The following is a 26,794-nucleotide window of genomic DNA, read 5'->3' as shown; positions in this document are numbered from 1 at the left end:
CTCCACGTCCTCGATAATAACATCATCTCCAACCCCGACAACGTCCACCACATCCTCAAGATCAAGTTCCACAACTACTTCAAGGGCACGCCTTTTTTCACTCTCGGCAAGTTATATAGATTGTTGGACATTAGGACATCATGAGAAGATTCTCCTTCGACATTATATGCAAATTCTCATTTAGAATAGACCTCAAGTGCTTTATTCATTCTCTCCCAGAGTCTAAGCTGGCAGACAGCCTCGACCTCGCATCCAAACTATCAGTACAGTGAGTAATATCGCCGTCGCTGCTCATATGAAAACTGGAGCGATACTGAACATTTGTTCGGAAAAGAAATAGAAGGAAGCGATCAGAGTGGTGGACAATGTGGCCATGAAGATGATAGGACAGAGGAGGATAGAGATGACGATGATGATGACGGGTCTTAACAAACCAGATTTGTTGTCCATATTCAGATTTATGGGATCCATCAAAGACAACAAGTACTCAAGAGACATAGTCATTAATTTCTTGAGTATGAATTGATTGAGAAAAAGTTAAAGATTTTTCTTTTTATGAACATTGACTGTTAGGATTATGCGAGATATGATGAAAATCAGGGAGAATAACGTTTCTAAATAGAAGGGTCAGAGATCATTTTGTCTTCTATTAAAATTATTATGGACCATTTTATCTTTTATTAGAATTGACGGAACAAAAGATTTAAACAACTAATAAAATTTATTGTCAAAAACTAATCGAATAATTAATTTTATTGAGGACTAAAATATCTTATTCAAAATTCTTTAGGGATCAAATTGGAAAAATACTCCAACTAAAAATGAGAGAACAAACAATGTGGACGGAATAATTTCACTTATATAAGTACAAAAGGGCGCGAAAATTTGCCGATAGACGTTGCGGCGGTAGACCCATACTTCGTCATCTACATCTTCAGGGTTTATCGACCCCAAAATTAGGTTTTAGTCTTATTACTTCTCATCTTCCACCTCTGCAACCAAACCATTCCAGAACATCTGCGAAAGTCGCACGCAAGCAACATTCTCTGAAATTTGAATCCGCAGAAGGAAGAAGAGGGAGAGCGAGTGCAAGTTGATCACTGAATCACTGATCGGTGCAACCAATGTCCAAACCAGAAGCAGAAGCTGCTCCCATGGCTGCTCTCGTTGTTGCTTCGCTTTCTAGAAGCTTCCACCAAGTGCCTCCCTCCGCGGTTCCCGCTACGCTCGATTGTATTCTCGCCACCACTGGCTTGCCACCGCTGTCACTCTTCGCTTCTTTCCTGGAGGATTTTCCTCATCTTCTGAAGGTTCTAGTATTGTAATTCCATCCCTGTCAATTTGTTCTTAACCGAAGAATCTGCATATTTGTTTCATGTTTTATTGTAATATGAAGGGAACCAAAATAAAACGAAGTAAACTTTTTTTAAAATTGAAAGAAAATGTCGTAGATGTGAATAATAGGGACCATTTTATTGCTTATTGTGTTGAGGAAAATGGCCAGAACTAAGACGATTAAGTAAAATGAAGGAAGGAAGGGGAGGGGAAGGGGGTGGGGGGGGGGGGGGATGAATGTGCGCTATATAGACTAGTGATGATAAGTTAACTTGTAACTAACTTCTAACCAACTCAACAAAATATTTTATACTATCAATATTATTGTATGTAACACCCTATTTATTTCTTACTTTTTTCGTCTTCATGATTTTTTCGTTATTCTTGAATATAACAGGGTATTATGTTGGAGGATGAAAATTTGGATTCTGATAAACATCTCCATCTTTTGTCATTGTCAAGTGCTCTTTGTCATCTACTGAAGAAAATGGGTGAGTTGTCATCCCATCTACGGATTTGTTTAATTCTTTTTGTTTTGAACTTTCCCAGACATGCTATTTGTAAACTACATACACGGTTTTTTTATGTTCTTCATGTGGAAGTACATTTCTAGGAAACTGAAATACTATGCTGAAATGGAGCATTTAAAACTGTCAAGTTTCATCTTTTTTTAGGAACAGTGCTCTCTAATTCTTTTATTTCCAGGGGCTGATTATGGTGCGATGAAATCTTTTATGTATAGATGTTTCCTTCCTTTAGTTGTGGTGCTACAAACATCTCAGCATGACTTGCTTAGTCAGGTATAGTTGCAATATTATTATCCAATAACCAGGATATTGTCTCATATAGTTTTAGGTAATTATTGGACTTCGGGAGCTTCTCATTACCTAATTTCTGTATTTTTTCCTCTCCACTTGTTGGATATGCTTGATGTTTATGTCAGATCACAGAATGGTTCATGGATGTTGTGGTGGAAACGGGTGCCTGGGGTGTTTTCGAAGAAGCATTGGTGCCAAATTTTTTGAAATCAGTTGGTCTTTCCATGGGCATGCTTCATAGCGGTGATTTAGATTTCTATGAATGGAGTAGCAAACCATCTTTCCAGGGTTCATATGATGTCATAATAGATCCACTAAAGGACAAGGAATTATTGCTGTCTTCTTCAAGTACTTTTACATTGAAAACAGCATGCAATGTTTTGTATCTAGTTATGGAAGGCGCCCTTCAATGTGCGCAAACACATACATTCTTTAAATCAGCAGGAAAGGAACGGTGTATTGCCATTAAATTTGTTGAAACTTTGATTTGGGACTTGTGTAATATGACTGAGCGGATGCTTTTGCATAGTCTGGATCACAGGTCTTGTGCTGTTGGTTTCTTTCTTCCCATTGTTCACAAAGCATTTCCTACGAATCACAAATTTGAAATCTCAATTCGTGGGCAGAGACATGACTTTTCTAGGTAGAATAAGTTAAACTCGTTAATGTCTGTTTGTTTTGTATGGTGTATACATGCTATTTTGTTTTCTAAGTGCATCCTGTTTAACATTGGTTTTCAGGGAGCATTTCTTCATCAAACTTTGGAACTGCTGCATTACACTGTTTTCAGGTGGAAAGTTAGAGAGAAGAGATGCATATAATGTACTCTCTTTGTGTTTTTCCTTTTTATTGCCTGTAGAAAAATGTGAAGATGCTGATTCAATCTTTAGAATTGAAGAGTTTGACATAAGAGCAGAAAAGCAGTTCTGGGATGAAATAAAGATGGGGCTGGTATTTCAGCTTTATTTAGTAATTTTCCGTTAAAGATTGTTTAGTTTGTTAGTTCTTTTCTTTGTTATGAATCAAACTGAACCTGGTCAGGTTGACAAGGAAAATTTAGTGCGAAAGCAGAGTTTACATATATTGAAGATGGCTCTGAATGTGCAAAGGGGAGCCAATTCCATCTCTAAAATTTCAAAAAATAATACCAACGTAGAGCATTCTGCACCTCATGCTGTGACAAAGAGAGAACGTTGGGCTTACAAGGAAGCCAAGTCACTTGGTGTTGGGAAACTTTTGACTTCAGATGACTTAATCTTCGACAGCAAACAATTCTGGGATGCATTTGTCCTTCTATATGAGATGCTTGAAGAATATGGGACTCACTTAGTTGAAGCTGCTTGGAATAATCAGGTTTGTTGTACTAGGTTTGCATTATCTTCTTTCCCATATCTAGGCCTCTAGGGTTATGTCCCTATCTAGGTCGGAAATACTTTTTCATGTTCCAATTAAACATGGTTGGAGTAGTTGGGAATCCTTCTAAGTTGCAGAAAGATAGAGTCCTTTTTGGAATATGACATGTTGAAATGTTGCTTTTCGCGGGCAATATTTGGATGTTTCTGGATCTGATGTTTCCTAGAACGTTTATTCTTGTTTTTGGGGTCTGTTTCGACATGTATGCTTTGTGTGCTTATAGGTTTCCAGCTGCTTAATGCTTGTTTTGCTGAATAGATGAGCAATTAGTCAGGACTTGGGTCTTTTTTTTTTTTTTGGGCTTCTCAAGGACTAGCTATATTTTGCTTATTAAGAAATTCTGCATAGTGCATCTAACGTGCTAAAATAATTGTTATACAGGTCTCTTTGTTGCTTCAATTCTCTGGGTCATATCACAATGCTAGTAGTTGTATTGGTGACGTTCATCGAGATCAACTTGAAATCTGTGGTGAGACTTTCAATTGGTTGCCCATTCTATGGGAACGAGGCCTTCATCATGGCAATCCACAAGGTTTTTTTACCTTTCAATTCATCATGAACAAGTACAACCCAATGAATATTTTTGTTAGTAAAACTTCATAAGACATGGCATCAATACCATTGTCCGAGTTTTGTGTCTTGTACCAAATTATTCCTTTCACCTCCACTCATCATTTTTCATTCTTTGGTGTTTACCAAATAATGCAGTAAGGTGCCTGATCATGCAGTCTTTTCTGGACATAAATTGGGAGGATTATGGAAACTACATAAACTCAGTGCCTGAAGATTTTGTTCTTGGTCCATTTATGCAAGGATTGAATGACCCAATACACCACAAAGAATTTGGTTAGTGCTTCACACTTTTAACCTTAGGATCATAGTTCTCAAAACCGAAACTGGTAATCGACTAGTTCAAGCTACTGTGACACTAGGTTAATGGTTCAATGGGTTTGACCTTTCTTGATCGGATTGATTGTAAGTTCGGTCCGTAGGTCAAATCGAACTGGACAACTGATTTACCAGTTTTCTCAGTCGAACCGTCCAATTCGGTCCGGCTCTGATAACTAAGCTTTTCAAATGAATTTTGTTTTATTCAGATTTGTGTTTTGTGTTAAGCTTTCGATCTCCTGTGGCAATAATTTGATATTGGTAATTAATTTCTTGAATCTGGTTTTCTGTTAAAATGATTAGATTGAATACTTCCAAAAAATGGGGGTAAACAGAAAAGGATTGCTTATAACTGCTTCTGATTGAATTGCATTTCAGGCATAAAGGGAGTTTTCATGTCAAGGGTAATTGAAGGTGCTGCCCGGTTTATACACCATTATGTTACTTTCCTGATTCCAAGGTATGCATAGATACCAATATTGGTAAGTAGAACAGTACTTTTCCCCGTGAAATTGGGTTATATTGGTTGGGGAGTATAAAGGATGTCTTGAATAAATGCCTTATTTTTAGCAAAAGCTCTTGAATAAATGCCTTCTTATTACCAAAAAGAAACATGTCCTGGATAAATTGCACAGTCATCATGAATTTGTGAACATGTGATAAAATGCTTTGGCTTTGCATTTCTTATTGTCTTAAAGTTGGCTACAGGAAACGCATTGCATTTTTGTGCAATTTAGCATCCACAGCTAAACACCATTCCTTCGGACGAGCTGGACTTATGGCGCTTGCTGAATGCATTGCATTAGCTGCTGCAGGCATTGGAACAACTGTTGAGGCCAGTACAAAATCATCTAAACACATTGTTCCGATGGATTTTGTTTCTGGAGTAGCAAATCAAACTGATAAAAAAGAATTACTGGATATTTTTAGATATGTTGTTGAGAGCAGCAAACAACATTTCAATCCCAGTTACCGTCTTAAAGGTTCTTAATTCAATCTGCTTGGTCTAGATCTTTTGTAAAATTGATTTGATTGTTTGTAGATTGCAGTATTAGTCAACTCAAAGCTTGATTATGGTTACAGTTTGTAGCAAAATTTTGGAGGCAGCTGTTTTGGTGGTGTGTACATTTGATATTCCTCTTGAGATTCTTCTGCTTTTCCTTTCAGCTTTTCCAAGGGAATTTACAGATTATGGTGGTACGTGGAATCTAAGTTCTAGTTCTTTCTTATGGTCTAATTGTACTGAACTTGCATCTCTACACTATTTTTGGAAATAGGAAAGATATTGCCAAACAATATTTTCTCTTTGCACATGCATGAAAGCTCGATGAACCAATTCATCCTGTTCAAGTCTACTCATCCAAAGAAACTGGATTAGATAAATATAATTGAAATTCTTTTCTTATGAAACAAGATTTCCCTGCTCTGATGTGTAGTGGGCAGCATATCACAAACAAGATCAAGCATAAATTCAATGATGAACTGGTTGTATATGCATAAAAGATGTTTTATGATTTTCCAATCACAATTTTACTAATCACCCGTCACATACGAGCTGTGTCCTTGTTTCTTGGGCCTGATTAGATGAATATTTTGTGATGATCTCATCCTTCAGCTTTCTGGTGTGCATAATGATTTCATATATATTTTGGTTGACTGTTTGTTACGGGTATTTTTATGAGTTGTGATGGAAACAAAGGGGAATGTATTAGAAAGGAAGGAAAGGAATGCCAATAGAATTAATTGGAAAATTATGGTAGAATATCTGCCTGTATATTAGCAGATATTCCAGCAGAATATTTGATCATTCAAATCTATAAATTCTGCGGGATTTGAATCTGTAATTATGTAATCAAATTATGTGGGATGTGCAGTTGTAATTATATATTTGTGGGTTTTGCATCTGTAATTATGTAATTAGTATAGTCATGGTTGAGTTGTCTTCATATGACCTCATGGTCACGGGTTCAAAGCCGTGGAAACAACCACTGGGTGCGGCCCTTCCCGGACCCTGTGGGATGCTTGTGCATTGGGTTGCCCTTATTCCATGAATATATCAGGATTCTCCAATAGGAAAAGATACACCTTTATCTACAGATTTTCAAAGTTTTAATAAGGAAAGTGAAGGAAGGGCTTAGAATCTTCAAGTCTTTGTTCACGAGTTTAAAATAGACAAGTAAAGGTAAATGAAGGAATGCTTCTACAATATATCCTTTATATTAAAAAACTTGTCATAAAATTATATTTCATAACAGTTTTAGTTTTTTTTTATTTGATGAACTTTTTAGTTCTTAATATTAGTCCATTGGAAAAATCAGTTTTTGATATATTAAACTTTAATATATGAAAAAAAAATCAGTTTTTAATACATTGATCCTTTAGAGTGCAATTGTTTCAGCGTTTCTCTTACAAATAATCAGTTGCCATATTTGTATTTTATAAAATAATCAGAATTAAAAAAAATAGTTCTCAACTTTTTTCAAAAGCTAAACAAAGTAGCCTTTTCACACAATTATAGACTCACTTTTCTTAAAATCAGAAACAATGGCACCCAATGTAGTGTATAATTTTAGAATAAGTTTTGGAACAAACCCAAACAGATGATGTTGGTCTCAAGTTGGGTGCTGGGCTGCACTTCCAATATCTAAGTTGGTTAAATAGATAAAAAAAAAATGTTAAAGTCATGTGTCTAATGTATCCATATTGCTTTTTTCATGTCTGAGTTGTATCCTGTTTGTCTAAATTTGAAAAAAAGAAGAAAAAACCTTTTAGTTGGACACCTATGAATGTGTTTGACTAGTATGTGAATGCCCACTTCGTGTTGGTATACCACTCTTGTTAGACATGTGGACATGTTGGTAGTGCACTTCATTGGTTATGGATTATTTATTATATTTGACTTCTCATCAACATAAACTTCCAATACTTGTATCTCTAGCAATTCCCCAATAAAGTTGGAGCATAAAATCTGATGATACATGATTTCAGCTGGTACATTTTGATTATTCTCTTCTTTCTCCCCAGGTCAGCTAAGGGCGACTATAAAAAGATGGCTTTCAGGTTGCGGTGAAAAGGCTTGTTGTGGCAATTGCTGTAGTAATGAGATAAAGCTCTGGGAAAGTCTTTGTGACTTCCCACTGAGCTTTGTCAGTAATCATCTTTCCAGTGCCTCCCTTAATTATGATGATGAGGACTTGAATGCTTGGGAGTTTGAAGCAAATAGATGGGCAAGGGTACTTCTCCTTGCAATCAAGAAGGAACATCCATTTGAACCTATTTTAACGGTTTGTTTTCTCCTTCTTCTGTTGTAGTTTCTATAATTGCTTCCTTGTTCTAGCGAAAAAGAAAAAGTAAAAATGAAAATAGAGTCATCATCTTATCTTGATTTAAGTTTGGGAAAATTTAGAATCAGTATCAGATCTGTTTTTGCATTATCAGGGAATACTTTATTTTGTATCTTTGGTGAGTGTTGTGTATTAGAAAGAGAAAATATTGTAGAGTCAAAATGATGTTCTGTTATTCTGATTGTATTTTTAGATGGGGTACAATAGTCAAACTACTCTTAGGCAGTTAGTATCAGTTACATCAGAGATAGAGTGCTCTGCTACATTCCAACTAAACTTGGGAATACTCTATTTTGCACCCTCAATTTGAGCTAGGATTACTCATTGATCCCTTTATTGGGTCTGCTATGCAAGCTTCAATTAGTTTTTCTTAACCATGTTTGCTGGTTTTGGGAGTAGGAGAGAGGCAAAGCCTTTGTAGCAATGAGCAATGTGTGTTACTGCTTGAAGTATTTGGTTGGAGCACAACTCATGCACTTTCAACAATAGATTTTCAGAGAAACTAGTTTTATGGGATAGGACTAGAAGTTTGGCCTGTATTTAGTGAACGGTGAAAACATATGCTTATTGATAGCTTTCCTCTTTCTTTTGTATGTTTTTGTTCGTGTAAGAAGGAGCTTTTTTCCTCCATTCTTGTACTATTCTTCTGTCCATTTAATGTATTCTTCTTTCACAAAAAGTAAATAAATAAATAAGACAAATTAAAAAGAACTCTTAATACTGGATGCAGCATATTTTAGTTTGAGTTATATATTAGTTTTGTTAAGCCCATAATAGTTATTTTAAACTCTTACTTGCAATTTATATTGCTGCACTGACTGGTATCCCTGCATCAATTCTCTGGTATGACTTTAATAGTGGATCCATTGCACGTATTTTGCAGTTTCTTGAAAGCAGTGGTGCTGATATTTTGAATCAAGGACAGGATACCAAATATGTAAAATTCTTGATTCTTGCATTGAGTTTAGTTCTGGAGCTTCATAAAGCAAAGGAAAGAGCTGTTGAATATGGTAATAAAGCCAGAACTGATGTAGCAAATGCCTTTTCTGGAATAGTTGATGGTCTTAGTCTAATAGAAGGCGTCTCTAAGAAACTTGTTGATAAATTTCTTTATTTGTTGGTAACTTCTCATAAACCTCTTCCTTCTATGATATGCTAATTAGTTTATTGCTATGACTTATACAGTCCTTATATGTATTGGCTTTCAGGATGATCTCGTTCAGGTTGCAAACCAGGCCAGCTCCATTTTCTGGTCTGGCGTTGTAACAGAGGACTCTACCCTGCCAGGTGCAGTGAAAGGAAAACTTGGAGGCCCTAGTCAACGAAGATTGTCAATTTCTACCACCACTGCTGTATTGCAGGCGGTAGGTACTCTTTAAGATTTCTGTTATCACTAGCTGATTGCTTTATTCCAAAGAAGTTATTACAAGAAAATTATTTTGTGGAGGTGGTATCCTAGCTCATAAAATTTTAGATATAACCTAATGAAATACATATATATAGCTTGTTTTGATTTGCTTAACTTTTAGGTAAAAATTATACTTTATATATGAAATCTGTTCAATTTGCTTTGATTAAGGGATATCTTATTTTTGCAACTTTATCTGATTGTTGTGTTTAATCAAGCAGGTTATATCTGTGAAGGCATTATCATTAATCTTGTTGTGGTGCAAACAAATAAGAAGTGATGCTCCACTAAACTCTGCTTTTATATTTATATGGCAATTCTTCTGGAGGAGTACCAGATCTCCCTGTTCCTGCTCAGAGGTGCTTGCCATTTACATGAATTCTGTTGTTAAAGCATTGCTCCTTTTTCATGATTGAAGTGTGTGATGATGTCCTTTGGTTGCTATGCATTTTAATGCAGACACAAGCTGAAATTCATCTTGCAGCATATGAAGCACTTGTTTTTGGGCTCAAAGTTCTAGCATCCCCATGCTTTCCTGGATCTATGTATCTAATTAAGGAAAATGAGAACATTCTTTCAGACACAGAAGGAAGGCCCTGGTTAGATTCTATGTGTGGAGCATTCTTTCAAAATATCAATGATCTACTTAGAACAGGAGTTTTGGCTAGAACACGAAGAGCAGTTTTGTTGGATATAAAGGTTCTAGCGACGCTTTCACATTAGGCATTTATCTTCATTGCAATAATTGAATCTGAACTTTACAAGCTTATTTTCCTTTTTTTCTTGTTACCCTTGTCCTATCATATCACAATTAAGTTCGCACTAATTGTAGGATTGGATCTGAAGTGATAAACTAGTAAATGTTAACTGATCTGTTACTTATTCAGTGGGTGTGCCTAGAATCTTTGTTGTCAATCCCTTCTCAAGCTTTCCGGAATGGGTTTCATTTGGAGGAAAACAATGCTTCCTTTTCAGAAGGGACTCTTGAATGCATTTTTCGTGATCTTGTTGAAAGGTAAGCATCAGAATGATTTCTATGCACCTGTGTGTGTGTGTAAGATTTTTGTAGGATTTCTATGGTTGCAGTTAGGGTTATCTTATTGACAATTAAACTTGGTGAAGACCCACAATTCTTTTCAACAGTATTTTTTATATTTCCAATTTTTTAGTTACAAATTACTGTTACACATTACAAAAATGGACATCTTTTAGCTTTCTTTTCTGTTATCTTATTGTGCCTTGTATCTTCTTTACAATTCTTAAGCTTACTTAATGGTGTGTTTTGCAGCCTTGAAAATGCTGGGGAAAGTTCTGTTTTACCCATGCTGAGATCACTCCGAATGTTAATAGAGCTAGTCAGCAATGTGAGGTCAAATGCTGTTGTTTCTATTTCTAATATAATTGACACAGAGGTATGTTTTTTCATATGTTCAATTTCCATGGTACTTTTGATTGAATTAATTTACTACATATGCATGGTTAATTTTCTTGTGTGAGGATGTCAAGGATATCAAGAACTGACTTTTCTTAATGCCTAAGCAGATGCATATCTCGCATAGACTCCTCATGCAAAAGTCTTTTGGCTTGAAATTGAAGGCATGAATGATGCATGAGCATGTCACTGAAGGCATGAAGGATGCATGAGCATGACACTCATGTTGTTTATATTATATTGATGGCATATCTCCTGTTTTTATCTTAGATGGCCAATGTGTGTAGCCACTAATCTGATGCCGTCTTAGTAAAATATTGAACATTGCTATTGAATGATAAGAACATCAGCTTGCATTGAAATATAAGTTAATTAACAATCACCATGCCAAATGTGGCTGATAAATGTGACATGTGTTTCATTGCATTACTTTGAACTTGGTTTTGTTTTGTTTTTTAACCAGCATGAAAGCACACAATTTCTGCTTCATAATGGCTTATTGGAGTGCCACGTATTTTTTTTTGCGAGCTTATTTTCTCTGCATCTCACCAGCAGTGTTCACTGATCTAATGACTTTCTATCTTTTATCAGTCGATATGGAATTTGGTCCGTTCCTCTTGGATACTGCATATAAGCTGCAACAAGAGAAGAATTTCTTCCATTGCTGCTCTTTTGTCATCTGTTTTGCATCCTGTGTTTTTTAATGATGAAATAATGCACCAAATAGGCAATGCACCCGGACCGCTGAAATGGGTTTGTATTCTCTTCAACAAGCTTTCTGATCTTCTGCTATGTTATTTCATGAAACTAGTGACTATTAGTTTTAATGCTTGGCAAACAGTTTATTCAAAATCTTCTTGAGGAAGGAACAAAGAGTCCTCGTACAATTCGTCTGGCTGCACTGCACTTAACAGGGTTGTGGCTCTTAAATCCTAGGATTATAAAGTTTTACCTAAAGGAGTTAAAGCTTCTGTCTCTCTATGGTTCAGGTACAAAACTTAATTATTTTGCTGTATAATTGATTTACCTGACTATCTATCTTTTGCTTTACAATTTCAATTTCAATATATCATTCTGAATTTGAAATCACCTCTGTCAGTTGCATTTGATGAAGATTTTGAAGCTGAACTAGCTGACAACAATGATGCAAGACTGGAAGTGTCTCTATTGGCGAGGAGCCCTGACCAAGAGCTGACTGAAGTTAGTAACTCAACAGTTGAACAAGTTGGCTTATAGTTTGTCCTCCCCCCCCACAAAAAAATGTCCTTAACATGATGATATTTCTATGATAATAGAAGAACATACTGATTTGCAATTTATTATAAGTGTATTATTTCTTTGAATTTCTTGAAGCTCGTAACTTTGTAGTAATTCGCCACTTCTCTTACCAGGCATTTATTAATACAGAGTTGTATGCACGTGTATCGGTTGCTGTTTTGTTTTACAAGTTGGCAGACCAGGCTAGGATGGTAGGATCACCAAGTGAAGATGCAGACTGCATTGCGGCTCTAGAATCTGGCAAATCATTTCTTCTAGAGCTTCTTGACTCTGCGGTAGTTACTTACTGTTAATTGATACTAAAGGGTTGACTGTTGTTTGTTATGTCAAGTTTGGTTCTGTCTCTCTTCCTTTTCAAGGTGTTTTTACTTTTGATAATGTTCAGATGCTTTATGCTTATCCTGGAACGCTTAAGTTCACTATCTATTGATGTAGGTGAATGATAAAGATCTCGCTAAGGAGTTATACAAAAAATATAGTGCTGTAAGTATCCCTTTGTTCCATTCACTTCTTTAGTTTGATTAAATGCAATTGACTAGAGTGTCCTGTCTTCTATAATTTGAGATGACCTTGAAGAAGTATTGGTGTCTTTAATCATGTTGGTGAAACCTTTAGACAGTAGAGGAACTGTAACTCTTCCTTAAATTAGTGTAATCTTTAGAGAGTTGTTGGCATATTGACATTAATCCTACAAGGATACAATTTCTTCCAGAGTTCCAGCTCTTGGTTGGTGTGTTATCCCCGCTTTAAATATTTTGATTATGGCATGATGACTGTAGTTTGTGATGCTATTGCAATTTTTTGCTAATATCAGTCTTCCCTTACTTATTTTGTCTTCAATTCTTTACATTTATGTTCAGATCCATAGACGCAAAATACGTGTTTGGCAAATAATATGTGTCTTGTCCCCATTTGTTGATGAAGATATAGTGGGGAAAGTTGTAGATTACTTGTACATATCACTCCATGTAAGTAAATTTTACATCATATCTCTCAATAGTATTTATTTCTGATATTAGTATTTAATATGCTGTTGACCTTTTTTTCCATGGAAGCATATGTTAGTGGTCTCCATATAAGCAACTAAGCAAGTGCACCCTCAATTTATTCATAGCATGCTTTTCTCGATGAACTTCTAGTTATGATTTCCTTGCATTTGATTTTAAAGACAGTCACCATATCTATCTCTGCATTTGAATTCTTTTTATTACTATATTTGCTTTTGTGTATTTAACTATTCATATCAAAGGAAAATGACTTACCAACAAAAGATATGTACTACAGCAATTGTAGAGCCTAAAATGTTTCAATTGTTATCTGTGACTACAAAAGTGCCTTTCAAGCTCCAAAATCAACTTATCGCAATGGCATAAGACCAACAATTATGTCACTGAATGTTGGGCACTAAACTGCCAAAGAGAGTATAAGTTAATTTTTCAGAGATGAGAATAATGCGATTTAAGAGTGAAGATAAAAGAAAACTAGAAAAGATAAATTGTGTTGGAGAAACATGAGTATATCTATTGAGGAAAAGATGACAAAAAGTCGTTTTAAACAGTTTAGCCATGTGAGAAGACTAATAGGAGCCTAATATATGCCAATGTTTGATCCATCTGGCTAAAGTAACCTGGTGGGAGAAGGCTTTGGTGATGGTTGATTGTTAGAGTTGTCAATTGCTATAAATCTAACTATCTTTTATAATATGGCACAAACCCTGGTCGGTTATACTATTATCAACCTGTATTAATTCAACACTAGACCGAAATAACTATGTTAATTTTTTAATCGCAGAGAAATAACCTACCAGCAGTTCGTCAGTACCTAGAGACATTTGCAATCAACATTTACTTGAAGTTTCCATTTCTTGTAAGAAGACTTTTCTTTTCCCTTGTTTTGCTTCGCCCATTGTCTCTATGTTTAGACTTCACTTAAGTACAGTTCATCAAGCGGGTTTCTTATAAAATGAAACGAGATGTTATTTCACACTTTCAATTATTTTTTTTAATGTATCTTATCTTTGGGTGCGGCCCTTCCTCCGACCCTACATTAACCCGGGATGCTTGGGCACCGGGTGGCCTTTTTTTAATGTATCTTGTCTTTACACCATATACATCCTGAATTTCCTCCTTTTGTCCTAAAGTTTGGTGTTAGATTGATTTAGTTGCTTTCTTGTTCATGTTTCATATTCTTCTCAATTACGCTTTTCCTAATGTTCAACTTGTAGGTTCAAGAAAAATTGGTCCTGATATTGCGAGATTATGATATGAGACCACAGGTAAATGTAGTTTTCTATTGGATATTTTCTTAGATGACATGAATCTTTTGGTAGCAGGTTTTAATTGTCCTTAATTTGCAGTCAGTACACTACACATATAAATTTAGTTTGCTTAAACCGACAGTAATAACTCAATTGTAGAATGCATTCCATGACTTCTTTTATGTGTTTCTTTTGAATTTCAGTGGCATAATTGTGATTATGTTAAGCAAAGACAAAAAATGATTGCAATACTGTAGCTTGTTGAAGATTTATAGGGTTTAGATGGATAAGAGAGGGCAAAACATGAAAAGTCAAAAGCTAAGCATTAAATACTATCCCATTGCTGTGATAAGTAATGATGTAGAGATATTCTTGCAAGTACAAGCATTCCATTCCAGCTGGATACTCCAACAACAACATCATGTTATTATTTCTGAAAGATATAATTATCATTGATTAACAATCACATATTCTTTATCAGTTAGTCATGAAACATCTTGCTATCTATACTTGCATGTCTGTATATAGTTCAATATCTTTTTATGACAGACAGTTAATCTACTATCGTATATATATAATTAGTTAGGATTGTACAAATCACTTATACTGTATTCTTGTCTTTTGGGTTTAAATACAGGCACTTTCTTCATATGTATTCATAGCAGCTAATGTTATTCTCAATTCATCTAAAGATGTTCAATCTAGACATTTGGATACATTGTTTCCTCCGCTAGTTCCACTATTAACTTCTCACCACCACAGTTTACGTGGTTTTACTCAGGTTAGCATTTCAATTTCTCTCTTATGCGCGTGGGACAATGTACCCCTGTGCTCAAATTCAAACAAATGAATTGTAATATGATTGTTTTGCAGTTACTGGCATACCAAATTCTTCATAAACTTTTTCCACTGTTGGATTCTGGATCTTCTGAGATGTTACCTTTAGAGAAGAGGTGTTTGGTTGATTTGAAAACATACCTAGCAAAGAATTCTGATTGTGCCCGGTATGACTCTTATTTTTGTATCTCTTGTTATCCCATGATTTGTCATCATGAATCTTTATCTGCCATAGTGGATATGTCATGTATGCACGTATCAAACATTCTGAAACAGTGTTATTGCTTTCCATGATCTTTACGTATATATCCTGCAGTGGGCATGAGAAGTTGACTTATCTAAATTTTAATATGCCACCAAATGGAAGGAGTTTTAGGAAACACTTCAATTGATTTAGGTGCTTTATTTTTAAAGAAAATAATATAAGAAATTTTACTATGTATGATAAATAAATGACTGCATATGAGGAAAAAAGACTTCATTTGGCATGTTTGTGCTGCTTTCTTTCAGAAAATCACTGAGTAGTACTCATTGGTATTTTGATGTTCTTTTATTTTTTCTTTTGCTCCTGGCGTCTCTATCTATGTGATATGATTTCAATATTTTGTAATCTATTTCTGATTGTTTTGGATGAAATTTAGCTGTCGGTAGCTGTTGTACTACTTTCTAGTGAAAAGGATGCACTCATGAATTTTTAATATTTATCTTTCAGCTTACGAACATCAATGGCAGGATATCTTGATGCTTATAACCCAAATAGCTCTGCCACCCCTGCTGGGATTTTCGTCAATCGAGTTGAGGTGAGGTTATTATTTGTGTAAAAAATCATAATGATGCTATCCTTTCAGGAATTCAAATTTAAATTCCGAACCAAATATTTCTGTTTTTTCAATTTTTGATCTGATGGACACATACTACACGTTGATCCAATGGCTACAATCCATTATGGCATTACCATGTACTTATCTTTTGTTTCTTTAGATATGGACACAATCTTTATATCCTTATATAGTCATATTGCTTATGTATTTTATAACATGCGATTCCTTAGCTACATTGAGATGGCATCACTTGTACTTGATTTAGGCTTCATCACTTTGTGGATGTATTGTTTATTCTATTAGGTGTATATCGTCAGTACATGTTGATACCTGCATGCCTGAAACTCTAATTCAACATCTCTCACTTATAGGCTTGTACTTCTGCTTTTATAGATGATAGTTGTGTTGATTTTTTGTTTGTTATTTAAAGGAAGGTGATTTTGAGTGTGTTCCAACCTCTCTCATGGAGCAAGTACTCAATTTTTTAAATGTAAGTAATTTGCCAAAGTTCTTAATCTAAAAGGAGAGTCAAAATTTCTGTTTCATTTATGAATCCCACCCTTTTATCTCTCTTCCAACAACTTTTGCAGGATGCTAGAGAAGATTTACGGTGTTCAATGGCAAAGGATGTGGTGACCATCAGGAATGAGACTCTAAAATTCAATGGGGATAAGAATCAGTTGGAACATCTCTCTGATGCCATCAAAGGAAACCAACTTAAATATATTGCTTCAGATTTCCAGAAAAAGGTTACTGTTACCAAACATGACGAGGGGCAGATAGAAGCAGGTTTCCTTTATGGCAACAACGAAACCTACAGAAAAATGACTGGTATGTCTTTGGTTGAGTTTGAATCATTGTCAATGCAATGATTCACCATACCTTAAAATTGGAATTTAACTTCTATAAAGACAAATGGGGGTTTCAATGATCAACTCTAGACTGCATAGTTGTAGACGCGCTGAGTACTAGATACATAGCTTTTGATTGCAGATGGTGGCTCATGGTGGAGGCCGAGAAATCCGCCATATGGTGTATGGCATTATGGGAAATGGCAGAAATGGTGGATGGACTGAAAATATATCTATGTGCAAAAGTAAAATAAAATAAAATGCAGGACATTAAGTCATAAAACACCAAAAAGTATAAGACTTAGAGTCCAAATGTCAACTATGGCATATTCAAATACCAAAACCCCAAAAGAAACACCAAAACATTGTCTCATCATGTTTTCAAACTATAAAATGATTAGTAAGGACCCGGTTTCTGGTAAACTGGATTTTCGGCTACTTTGCGACTTGTTTCGCAAAACCCGAGAATCACGACTCATCATGATTTAGTGAGGCGGGCCCAGATGAAAAAAACGGAAATAAATCATAAATAAGGTAATGAATGAGTCAAATTTACTTTTACGAGGGTAATAAATCCCTCTGGTCAAATTTGACCATGCAAAGACCTGTTCACACTTATTCTTCACCTTGCTCACTAAATTATCTTAGAGACATTTTAGAGCCTGCAATTAGTGACGGTTTTGTGCATGCTGGGAGGGAGGGAGGGAGGGAGGGAGCTCAACAGAGAGGAAAGAGATTGTTGGGTTGGTGAGGGAAAAAGAGGCTGTAACTAGGGTAATGTGACCTCACTAACATTAGCTAATAGCTATTAGGATTTAGGAGTTTCTAGTTGACTGAAACAACCTTCAAATGCAATAAAAAAAAAGAAAATTACACCCAGCCCCGCCATTCACATTGCGGACCACGATGGCTGTCACTGGTGACCACCACTATTTCTGCAACGCAGCCTCACCCAAATGGTGGTGGGCCCAATGTGTGCCACTCCATTTTGCCATGACACTGCCATGGCCTCAATTTCTAAACACTGACCAGATAATGCGCCGAGTTCATGTTTTAGATCTAACGTAATTTAATTTGAATATCAATGTAACAGAATTGGAAAGGGATGATCTCCTTCTGGACAATTTACTGCAGTCAAGAAGATCTTCTCTCAATCGACTAACTGAAAGTCGACAACATTTTATCTTTGTAGCATCCTTGCTTGACCGCATACCCAATCTTGCTGGTCTGGCGCGGACATGCGAGGTAAGTAACTAATTTTTCTCCCGTTCTCCATAGTATCTATCCTACAATTTCATTTTCTCATTCTTTCCTTTTGTGCATTTCGGAAAAAATGGTTTGTTCTTTAAACAAGCTTTTGTTTTAAGCAGGTATTTAGAGCATCAGGGCTGGCTGTTGCTGATGCAAACATCATAAGCGACAAGCAGTTCCAGTTGATCAGGTTTCATGATAGTATAATGTTTTGTTTTATTTTGTTTTGTTTTTACTTCTGTTTTATGCGTGTCACATACTTCACATACAAACTTGATTTGCTACTTGGGTTATTGGAGCTCAAAAATAGGATTACTGTTAAGACAACCAATAATTCAAAATGATCAAATCTTTAGAGAGCATGATTTTTGATGATGTATTAGACTGCTTATATGCACCTGTGTAACAAAGCAGAAGGAGGGGTAAGAATAGTTGAAGATATTACATTTCTTATAAGCATCTTTTGTGCATATAGTGAAACAATGTAAAATTTTCTGAGGGAACAACAACCACAATTAATTTTATCTCACGCAAACTTCTTGCACTTTAATATGCCTGTAACTATTCACTTGCATTGAATCATCATTAAGTTGAATTTACTGTCTTTCATGGATAATGCAAAGTGGGGGAAAATTACAGCATTATCCTTAAATATATAGTATCATATAATATATTTAATTTATTTTGCAATATGATTTTGTCGATTCATTCCCAAAAGTTGCTTTTTTACAGTGTGACAGCTGAAAAATGGGTTCCAATCATAGAAGTCCCAGTTGATAGCATCAAGGCTTACTTGCAGAAAAAGAAGAGGGAGGGATTTTCCATCTTGGGTTTGGAACAAACTGCAAATAGCATACCCTTGGACAAGTATTCCTTTCCAAAAAATACTGTAAGTTGTCCATTTAGTTCTGTCCCTCCGCTTTAAATTTGCTGTATGATCGAGGGGATTTCAACAGGAACCACTGCAAACTCAAGTGTCCTCCTAAACCTGATTTACTTTTGATTTCTATTGTGGTTCCTTATTCCCAACTATTTTCTTATATTTCTTAGGGTGATAAACTATCATTTCTACTCATAAATGTTTAGGACACTGACAAATCTATCTTCGAGAAAAACAAAACTAACCTTGTACACATAAAAGATGGATTTCTCTTGACAAAATATCCAAACACTAAAAAACTATCAAAAAATCTCCAAATTAGTCTCTAACCTAATCCTAATTCTAATCCTACTCCAACCCCAATCTCCAATCCACCACCACCACCACCACCACCACCAGTTCTAACATGTTCATGTCAAAGTGAGTCAACTAAGACGATTGACTGTATTTAGGCTCTAGATTGCTGGTCAATAAGGTTAGATGCTACCATAGCAGATGAGAAGACCCTAAGCCAGATAAACCCTTTCTCTTTTTCTTTAAAGGATGGTTTAACCAGTTCATGTTAACAAAGGTTTATTAGAATTGTACGATCCATTCTTAAAATGAAAATTCTTTTATATAATGTAGGGATTTGGTTTTTTTCTTTTTGGAGTTCTTGTTCATTAACTTTCAGAAATCCTAAAACTCACTCCTTCTCTTTGACATCTGTTACACACCCTGAGGAAAATGCTGAGTCAGCAGTGCAGGCATCTAAAAAAGGGAAGATAATGATCCCTTTACCTTATCATTATTCTAGACGAAATAATAAAGGAAAGGGAGGAATAACTGATTTAAATAATTGATTTATTTTAGGAAGCAATAACTGATTGAATCAGTTAGAGGAGAATCAGGGACTGCATGATTTTAGGAGGCAATAACTGATTGAATCAATCAGAGGAGAATCAGGGAAATTGCATGATTATGAAGATTTCGATTAGAGAGAGGGTGAGGCAATAAAAGGAGGAACCGAATAGGTATTGGGGCAGGAAAAGACTTGGAAAGGCCTAGGCTAGGAGAGAAGAGGACTCTCGAAATTCCTCTGCTATCATTTTTCTATTCTATTGTAATTTCTGCATTTTCATTCAATAAATACCAGTTTTAACAACTGGTATCAGAGCACCGGTTCTGGGTGTTCTGTGCATGGTGTCCACGCGAGCTGCCATGGAGTCAAGGTTGGATGCGGTAGAGAAACGGATTGAGGAGTTACAGGAAGCTCAACAACGATTCTTGGAGGCATTCTCAGCAAATATGTTGAGACAAATAAGGGAGTGGCTACCTCAACAACACCAAGGTGGAGGCGCTGGTGCAAACGACACCGGAGGAGGAAATGATGGTGGAAGGAACGAGCAAGATGACGAGAGGGTAGAAGGGAACGGTGCAGGAGACGAAGGGCAGAGGAGATTCGAACCAATTCGAAAGCTTGACTTACCGGTATTCTCGGGGGAGGATCCGAATGGCTGGTTGGTGAGAATGGAACGCTACTTCAGGGTAATTGGAGTAGTTACAGCGCAGAGGCTGGATTTCGCAACACTGGTTTTGGAAGGGGAGGCCCTCACCTGGTTCGAATGGTGGGAAGAGCACACTCCTTTTCATACCTGGATGAGGTTCAAGCAAGACCTAAAGAGGTTCCAACCCGAAGCAGCTCTTAACCCAATGGCTCCGCTGTTACAGGTGCGCCAAGTCAGAGATGTCGCACAGTACCGAAGAGATTTTGAAGCAGCGGCCAGGACACAACGAAACCTCGGGGCGGAGACTCTCATGTGTATTTTTGTGAACGGCCTTAGAAGGGAGATTCAGGCAGAACTGGATGTGGCAAGCTTTGATAATCTGCCGGCATTGATGGATAGAGCCATGGCGATTGAGTGGAGAAACCGTGCCTGGCAGGATTCCGGAGTGAACCCAACGGGCAGAAAAGGAGAAGGAGGATCCAAAGGAGGCGGGTCGGGGGGACCTGGATCTATCAGCATGGGATTTCAAAAAAATCCTAACTGGACTCGACCCAACTTACATGAATCCAGAAGCGGAGTGAGAGTGGAATCGGGACCCAACACCAACCGAGCCCCTTCGATCACACGCGCTAGCACTAACTTGAGCTCAGTTGGGGAGGCGGCGCGGCGTCATCCTGTGGGACCAGAGGCAGTGGAACGCGGCGACTCTCCGATGAGGAGTGGGCCGAGCGACAGCGGAAAGGCTTATGTTTCCGTTGTGGAGAGAAGTGGGGACCGACCCATGTCTGTCCTATGAAACACTACAAGATTTTGTTGATTGAAGAAGAAGAAGAAGACCACGAAGCCGAGCAGGAGGATGAGAGGTCAGAATTGCCAGCGGAGGAACCCAAAGGAGTTGAACTGCAATTGTCTTCCTACAGTTTTCGGGGATTGACAACACACAAAACCTTCAAGGTGAGAGGGGCGATTATGGGTCAGGAAGTGATGGTGCTCATAGACCCTGGAGCGTCGGCAAACTTCATAGCCACCGAGGTGGTTAGGCGGCTGTCCCTGCCAGTGAAAAGAGTACGGGAATTTCGAGTAGAGGTAGGGAATGGTGCCATAGAAAGGGGACATGAGGGCTGTGAGAAACTGCAGGTGACTATTCAAGGAATTCCAATTATTTAGAGTTTTTTTGTTATGAAACTGGGCTGTTCAGAGGTTGTTGTTGGAGCAGGATGGCTGGCCAGCTTGGAAAAATTTGTGGGGGATTATAATGAATTAACTTTGAGCTGGAACCAAGGAGATAATGAATTCCATTTGCAGGGAGATCCTTCACTAAGCAGAAGTAAGGCCTCTTGGAAGACTACCTTGCAAGCGCTAAAGAATCAAGAAGAAGGTTTTGTCATCACCCCTGTCCTGGCAGCCACTGAAACCCAACCTGCAGAACCCTTTTCTGGAGATGTTGAGCAATTTCTGCAATTTTTTGGGGACTTATTTAGCACACCGGAGGGACTACCTCCCAAGAGAGAACAAGATCATGCCATAATCTTGAAGGAGGGATCAGCAATTCCTCGCATTAGGCCATACCGTTATCCCCATTACCAGAAGACCGAGATTGAGAAAATAGTAGAGGAGATGTTGAGTTCGGGAATAATTCGGCCCAGCACCAGCCCGTTCTCGAGTCCAGTCATTTTAGTCAAGAAGAAGGATGGTGGTTGGCGGTTTTGCGTAGACTACAGGGCCTTGAACCGGATCACGGTGGCCGACAAGTTTCCCATTCCGATCATCGAAGAGCTGTTGGATGAGGTGGGAGAAGCAAGGGTGTTTTCGAAGCTTGACCTTAAATCGGGATACCACCAGATTCGTATGCGGGAAGAGGACATTCCCAAGACAGCATTCCGAACTCATGAGGGCCATTATGAGTTCATGGTGATGCCCTTTGGGCTTACCAACGCCCCTTCCACTTTCCAGGCACTCATGAACCAGGTATTGAGGCCTTTCCTGAGGAAATTTATTCTGGTGTTTTTTGACGATATTCTTGTTTATAGTAGCAGTTTAGAGGATCATTGGGATCACTTGCGACAAATATTCACGGTCCTCCGGAGCCATAAACTCTTCCTCAACAAGAAGTGCAAATTCGCCCAAGAGAAGATTGATTACTTGGGGCATGTGATTTCCAATGAAGGGGTGGCTGCAGACCCTCAGAAAATACAAGACATGGTAGATTGGCCTATTTCGAAGGATTTAAAAGGGTTGCGGAGTTTTTTGGGGTTGACCGGATACTACCGCCGGTTTGTGAAGAACTATGGGGCCATCGCCTGGCCTCTCACGCAACTGTTGAAGAAAGACTGTTTTCGATGAGAAAGTGACGTGCAGGCAGCCTTCGAACAATTGAAGAAGGCCATGGTGACCGTGCCGGTATTAGCCCTTCCATCTTTTTCCAAGCCATTTGCTTTAGAGACCGATGCTTCTGGAAAAGGAATTGGGGTGGTGCTGTTACAAGAGGGCAGACCCATAGCATTTATGAGCCAGAAACTCTCAGAGAGGGCTCAAGCCAAATCCGTGTATGAGAGGGAGCTGATGGCCATCGTGCTGGCCATCCAAAGGTGGAGACATTACCTCTTAGGACGACGATTCACGGTTTACACGGATAAAAAAAGCCTCGAATTTTTGCTTGATCAGAGGATTGGTGGAGAAGAACAGCAAAAATGGATAACTAAGCTGCTCGGGTACGACTTTGAGATCAAATACAAGGCAGGAAGTGATAACTGAGTTGCTGATGCACTCTGCAGGAAATTTCAGTTTGCAGCACTTTCAGTAGTGTCCACAGCAGATTGGGAAGGCATAGAGGAAGAAGTCCAGCAAGATCCCAAGCTACAAGGGATTATCCAAGACTTGATTCAGGGGAAAGAAACAGCAGCTGGGTATGAATGGCGCAATGGGAGGCTGCTGTACCATGGCCGGTTAGTCATTTCGAAGCATTCCAAGTGGATTCCTAAATTCCTCCGAGAATTCCATGATTCAAAGATAGGAGGGCATTCCGGGTTTTTTAGAACCTACAAGAGGATATCAGGAGTTTTGTTTTGAGAAGGAATGAAGGGAACTATCATGGAATATGTGAAGCAATGTGAGGTGTGCCAGAGGAACAAACACTCCACTTTATCACTGGCCGGCCTGCTGCAACCACTTCCAATTCCGACCAATGTCTAGTCGGATATTTCCATGGATTTCATTGGGGGGCTTCCGAAAGCTGCCGGGAAAGACACCATCTTTGTGGTGGTGGATAGATTGACCAAATATGCACATTTTTTCTCCCTTTCTCACCCATACACAGCCAAAGAAGTGGCTGAGCTGTTCGTGAAGGAGGTTGTGAGGCTTCATGGTTTCCCAAGTTCCATTGTTTCTGACCGAGATAAACTCTTCATGAGTGCTTTCTGGTCTGAAATTTTTAAGGCAGCATGCACAGCGCTAAAAATGAGTTCGGCCCATCACCTGCAAACTGATGGTCAAAGTGAAGCGGTGAACAAGTGCGTGGAGACCTATCTTCGATGCTTCACAGGTTCCAAACCAACCAAGTGGCCTCGCTGGTTGAGTTGGGCTGAATATTGGTATAATACCAATTATCATGGCTCCATCAAAATGACTCCATTTAAGGCACTCTACGGGAGAGAACCTCCCGCGTTGTTGAGAGGAGGGGAAGAGGCTGCGGTTGAGGAAGTTAGAGTTCTAATGGGGGAACGCAATCAGATGCTGGACGAGTTGCGGTTCCAACTAGAAAGGGCGCAGAACAGGATGAAAACATATGCAGATCGTAAGAGGCGAGAAGTGGTTTTTGAACAGGGGAACATGTATATCTCAAGCTGCAACCCTACCGGATGAAGACACTGGCCCGGAGAGTAAACCAGAAGCTGAGTGCTAGATTCTATGGTCCCTATGAAATTCTAGAGAAAATTGGACAAGTTGCTTATAAGCTGAAGCTTCCCCCCAATGCAAGAGTGCATCCAGTTTTTCATGTCTTCTTGTTGAAGAAATGTGTAAATCCCAGCACTCAGGTTCAGCCCCTACCAGCAGTCTTGACTGAGGAGTATGTACTGCAAGCAGAACCTGAAGATGTACTGGCTGTTAGAAAGAAGGCTGATGGGAACCTGGAGGTTTTGATCAAGTGGAAGGACCTCCCTGAATTTGAAAATTCTTGGGAGGCAACAAGAGAGATCCAGGCCAGTTTTCCCTCCTTTCACCTTGAGGACAAGGTGATGCTTCACGGGGAGGGTATTGTTACATACCCTGAGAAAAATGCTGAGTCAGCAGTGCAGGCATCTAAAAAAGGGAAGATAATGATCCCTTTACCTTATCATTATTCTAGACGAAATAATAAAGAAAAGGGAGGAATAACTGATTTAAATAATTGATTTATTTTAGGAAGCAATAACTGATTGAATCAGTTAGAGGAGAATTAGGGACTGCATGATTTTAGGAGGCAATAACTGATTGAATCAAGCATCCCATACTACTCGATGTGGGACTTTGAGCACCCATAATACCCAAGTCCCTAACAATACACCGGCCCTGAGAGCCGACGTCCACGGCGGCTTCACTCTATCGACACTGACCCAACGGTAGCCACTTTGCTACGGCCTATCAGTATTCGGTATTCACCTTAATCCAGCCTATAGGTAGCCCTTTCCATGGCGCCGACAACCATGCTCTGATACCATTGTTAAGTATCTAAAGAAAGTGGGAAACCACACCTTAAAAGCTAGCTGTTAAGGAGGAAGAACCACTCTCCTTATATACAACATCAAGCATCCCATACTACTCGATGTGGGACTTTGAGCACCCATAATACCCAAGTCCCTAACAACATCATATCAACATAAAGATTTGTTTACCAGACAACTTAACATTACGTAGGAGGTAGCGAATAAATCAATAATTATGAGGAAACTCTGATTCTAGTTCATCATCATATGCCAATCAAAATGGTTGAACCCATTTATTCATCTAATGACTAAAGATAGAAAAAAAAAGGGGGGGGGGGGGTTCGTGGATAGAAATGATAATTTATCCTTTTTTAGGATAAAGTATGTTTTTTGTCGCTTGAGTTTTCGAAAAGTTTAAAATATATCCTTTAGAGTTTAGAGTTGTTAATGATTACACTAACATGACAACCTGGCAAATGGTAATCTTAGGCTAACGTATCAATGACATGTTAACAGATGATTGCCATGTGATGAGGGTCAATGTCTACCGGCGGTATATTTGAAACATTAAAATGTTAGGAGTAAACAACAACAGCAGCCTTATTCCAGTAGATTCCAGTAGGTGGGGTGATCAAACGACCCATTGCACCCTATTATGTATCATGTCTACAGTGAGACTGTTGACACGTAGATCTCTTTTGACCACTTTATGTATGGTCTTTTTAGGTCTTTCTCTACCATTTGCTACCTGTTCATCTTCCATTTCATCTATCCTCCTAACCGGATGTTTTGTTGATCTTCTTCCCACGTGTCTAAACCACTTGAGACGAAATATTAAAATGATAAGAGCAAATTAAAACCAAATGTTTGAAATAAAATGGAAACCAAATAAAAATGTTGAGGAAAAAAACGTTTATCATTCAATAAAAGTTTCTTGTAAATAAAAATATATTAAAACTACTTTTATAATGTATCATTTTATTGGGATTCACTTTAACATAGTAATATTTTTATCAAAAATAAATATAAATTATGACAAACATCACATATTTTTCACATTATATAAAAATATCTCGCATTCCTTAAAAGTATTTTTTTTTATAATTTACTGATAAGAGTCTATAATTATTAATTATTTACCATAATTTCATATCTGGTTTTCATAGAAATGTATGTTGCTGTATTATGAGTTTTTGTAAAAAGGATGTTTGAAAAGTGTTCTTAATATGTTTTCTTTTTATCTTTTTCTTTTTTTTTTTTTGTTTTCCATTGAATAAGGTGTGGATCCATTCTCTTAAGTGGTGTCCACATCCAATCTAATATATTCGTATTTGAGATGCGAGTCAGTGTGATATCCCACACTTAACATATACACATCATTGTTCTTTTAGTTTCCTATTTGGTGCCACAATTTTCATACCTTGCTGCTTTGCTATGTGGTTGTATACTTAGGTCCTGGTTCTTGGCAGAGAGAAAGAAGGTATACCTGTGGATATAATTCATATATTGGATGCTTGCGTTGAAATTCCCCAATTTGGAGTTATTAGATCTCTCAATGTTCATGTCAGTGGCGCTATTGCACTCTGGGAGTATACTCGACAACAGAGGTCTCAATAGCCATGCTTTGTGAGCATAATTTTATAAGAATTATATTTTATAATGTAACATGTAATATAATTGTTGTGTTATTAGATAAGCGTTATAGGATTGGTCCCATTGAATTCGTTTGACAATGTCATGCTTATGATAATTTTGTGGCTTACATTGACCTATGAATATATAAAAAAGGTGAATATGACAGATATTGTGAAA

At 37.7% G+C, this 26,794-nt stretch overlaps 1 protein-coding gene across 1 annotated transcript; it reads left to right on the top strand.

Moving 5' to 3' along the window:
• Window positions 1–884: 884 nt before the first annotated feature.
• Window positions 885–26,794, top strand: LOC130963919 (uncharacterized). The gene is made up of 35 exons (XM_057889849.1): window positions 885–1,310; window positions 1,733–1,826; window positions 2,041–2,135; window positions 2,279–2,796; window positions 2,894–3,104; window positions 3,195–3,506; window positions 3,948–4,098; window positions 4,275–4,412; window positions 4,833–4,914; window positions 5,163–5,437; window positions 5,538–5,651; window positions 7,479–7,738; window positions 8,682–8,918; window positions 9,007–9,162; window positions 9,428–9,565; window positions 9,666–9,905; window positions 10,094–10,221; window positions 10,495–10,618; window positions 11,230–11,391; window positions 11,480–11,627; window positions 11,738–11,838; window positions 12,030–12,191; window positions 12,352–12,399; window positions 12,777–12,884; window positions 13,708–13,782; window positions 14,141–14,191; window positions 14,811–14,954; window positions 15,047–15,177; window positions 15,723–15,810; window positions 16,262–16,321; window positions 16,422–16,662; window positions 17,776–17,927; window positions 18,053–18,123; window positions 18,666–18,822; window positions 26,435–26,794. The coding sequence occupies exons 1-35, from the start codon at window positions 1,125–1,127 to the stop codon at window positions 26,597–26,599; spliced, it is 5,523 nt and encodes a 1,840-aa protein (XP_057745832.1). The 5' UTR covers window positions 885–1,124; the 3' UTR covers window positions 26,600–26,794.

This window comes from Arachis stenosperma, chromosome 1, assembly GCF_014773155.1.
Source record: "Arachis stenosperma cultivar V10309 chromosome 1, arast.V10309.gnm1.PFL2, whole genome shotgun sequence".
In the NCBI taxonomy this organism is placed as follows: Eukaryota; Viridiplantae; Streptophyta; class Magnoliopsida; order Fabales; family Fabaceae; genus Arachis; species Arachis stenosperma.
The sequence above is the reverse complement of the archived record's forward strand: the minus strand, read 5'-3'. Positions and strand labels throughout refer to the sequence as shown.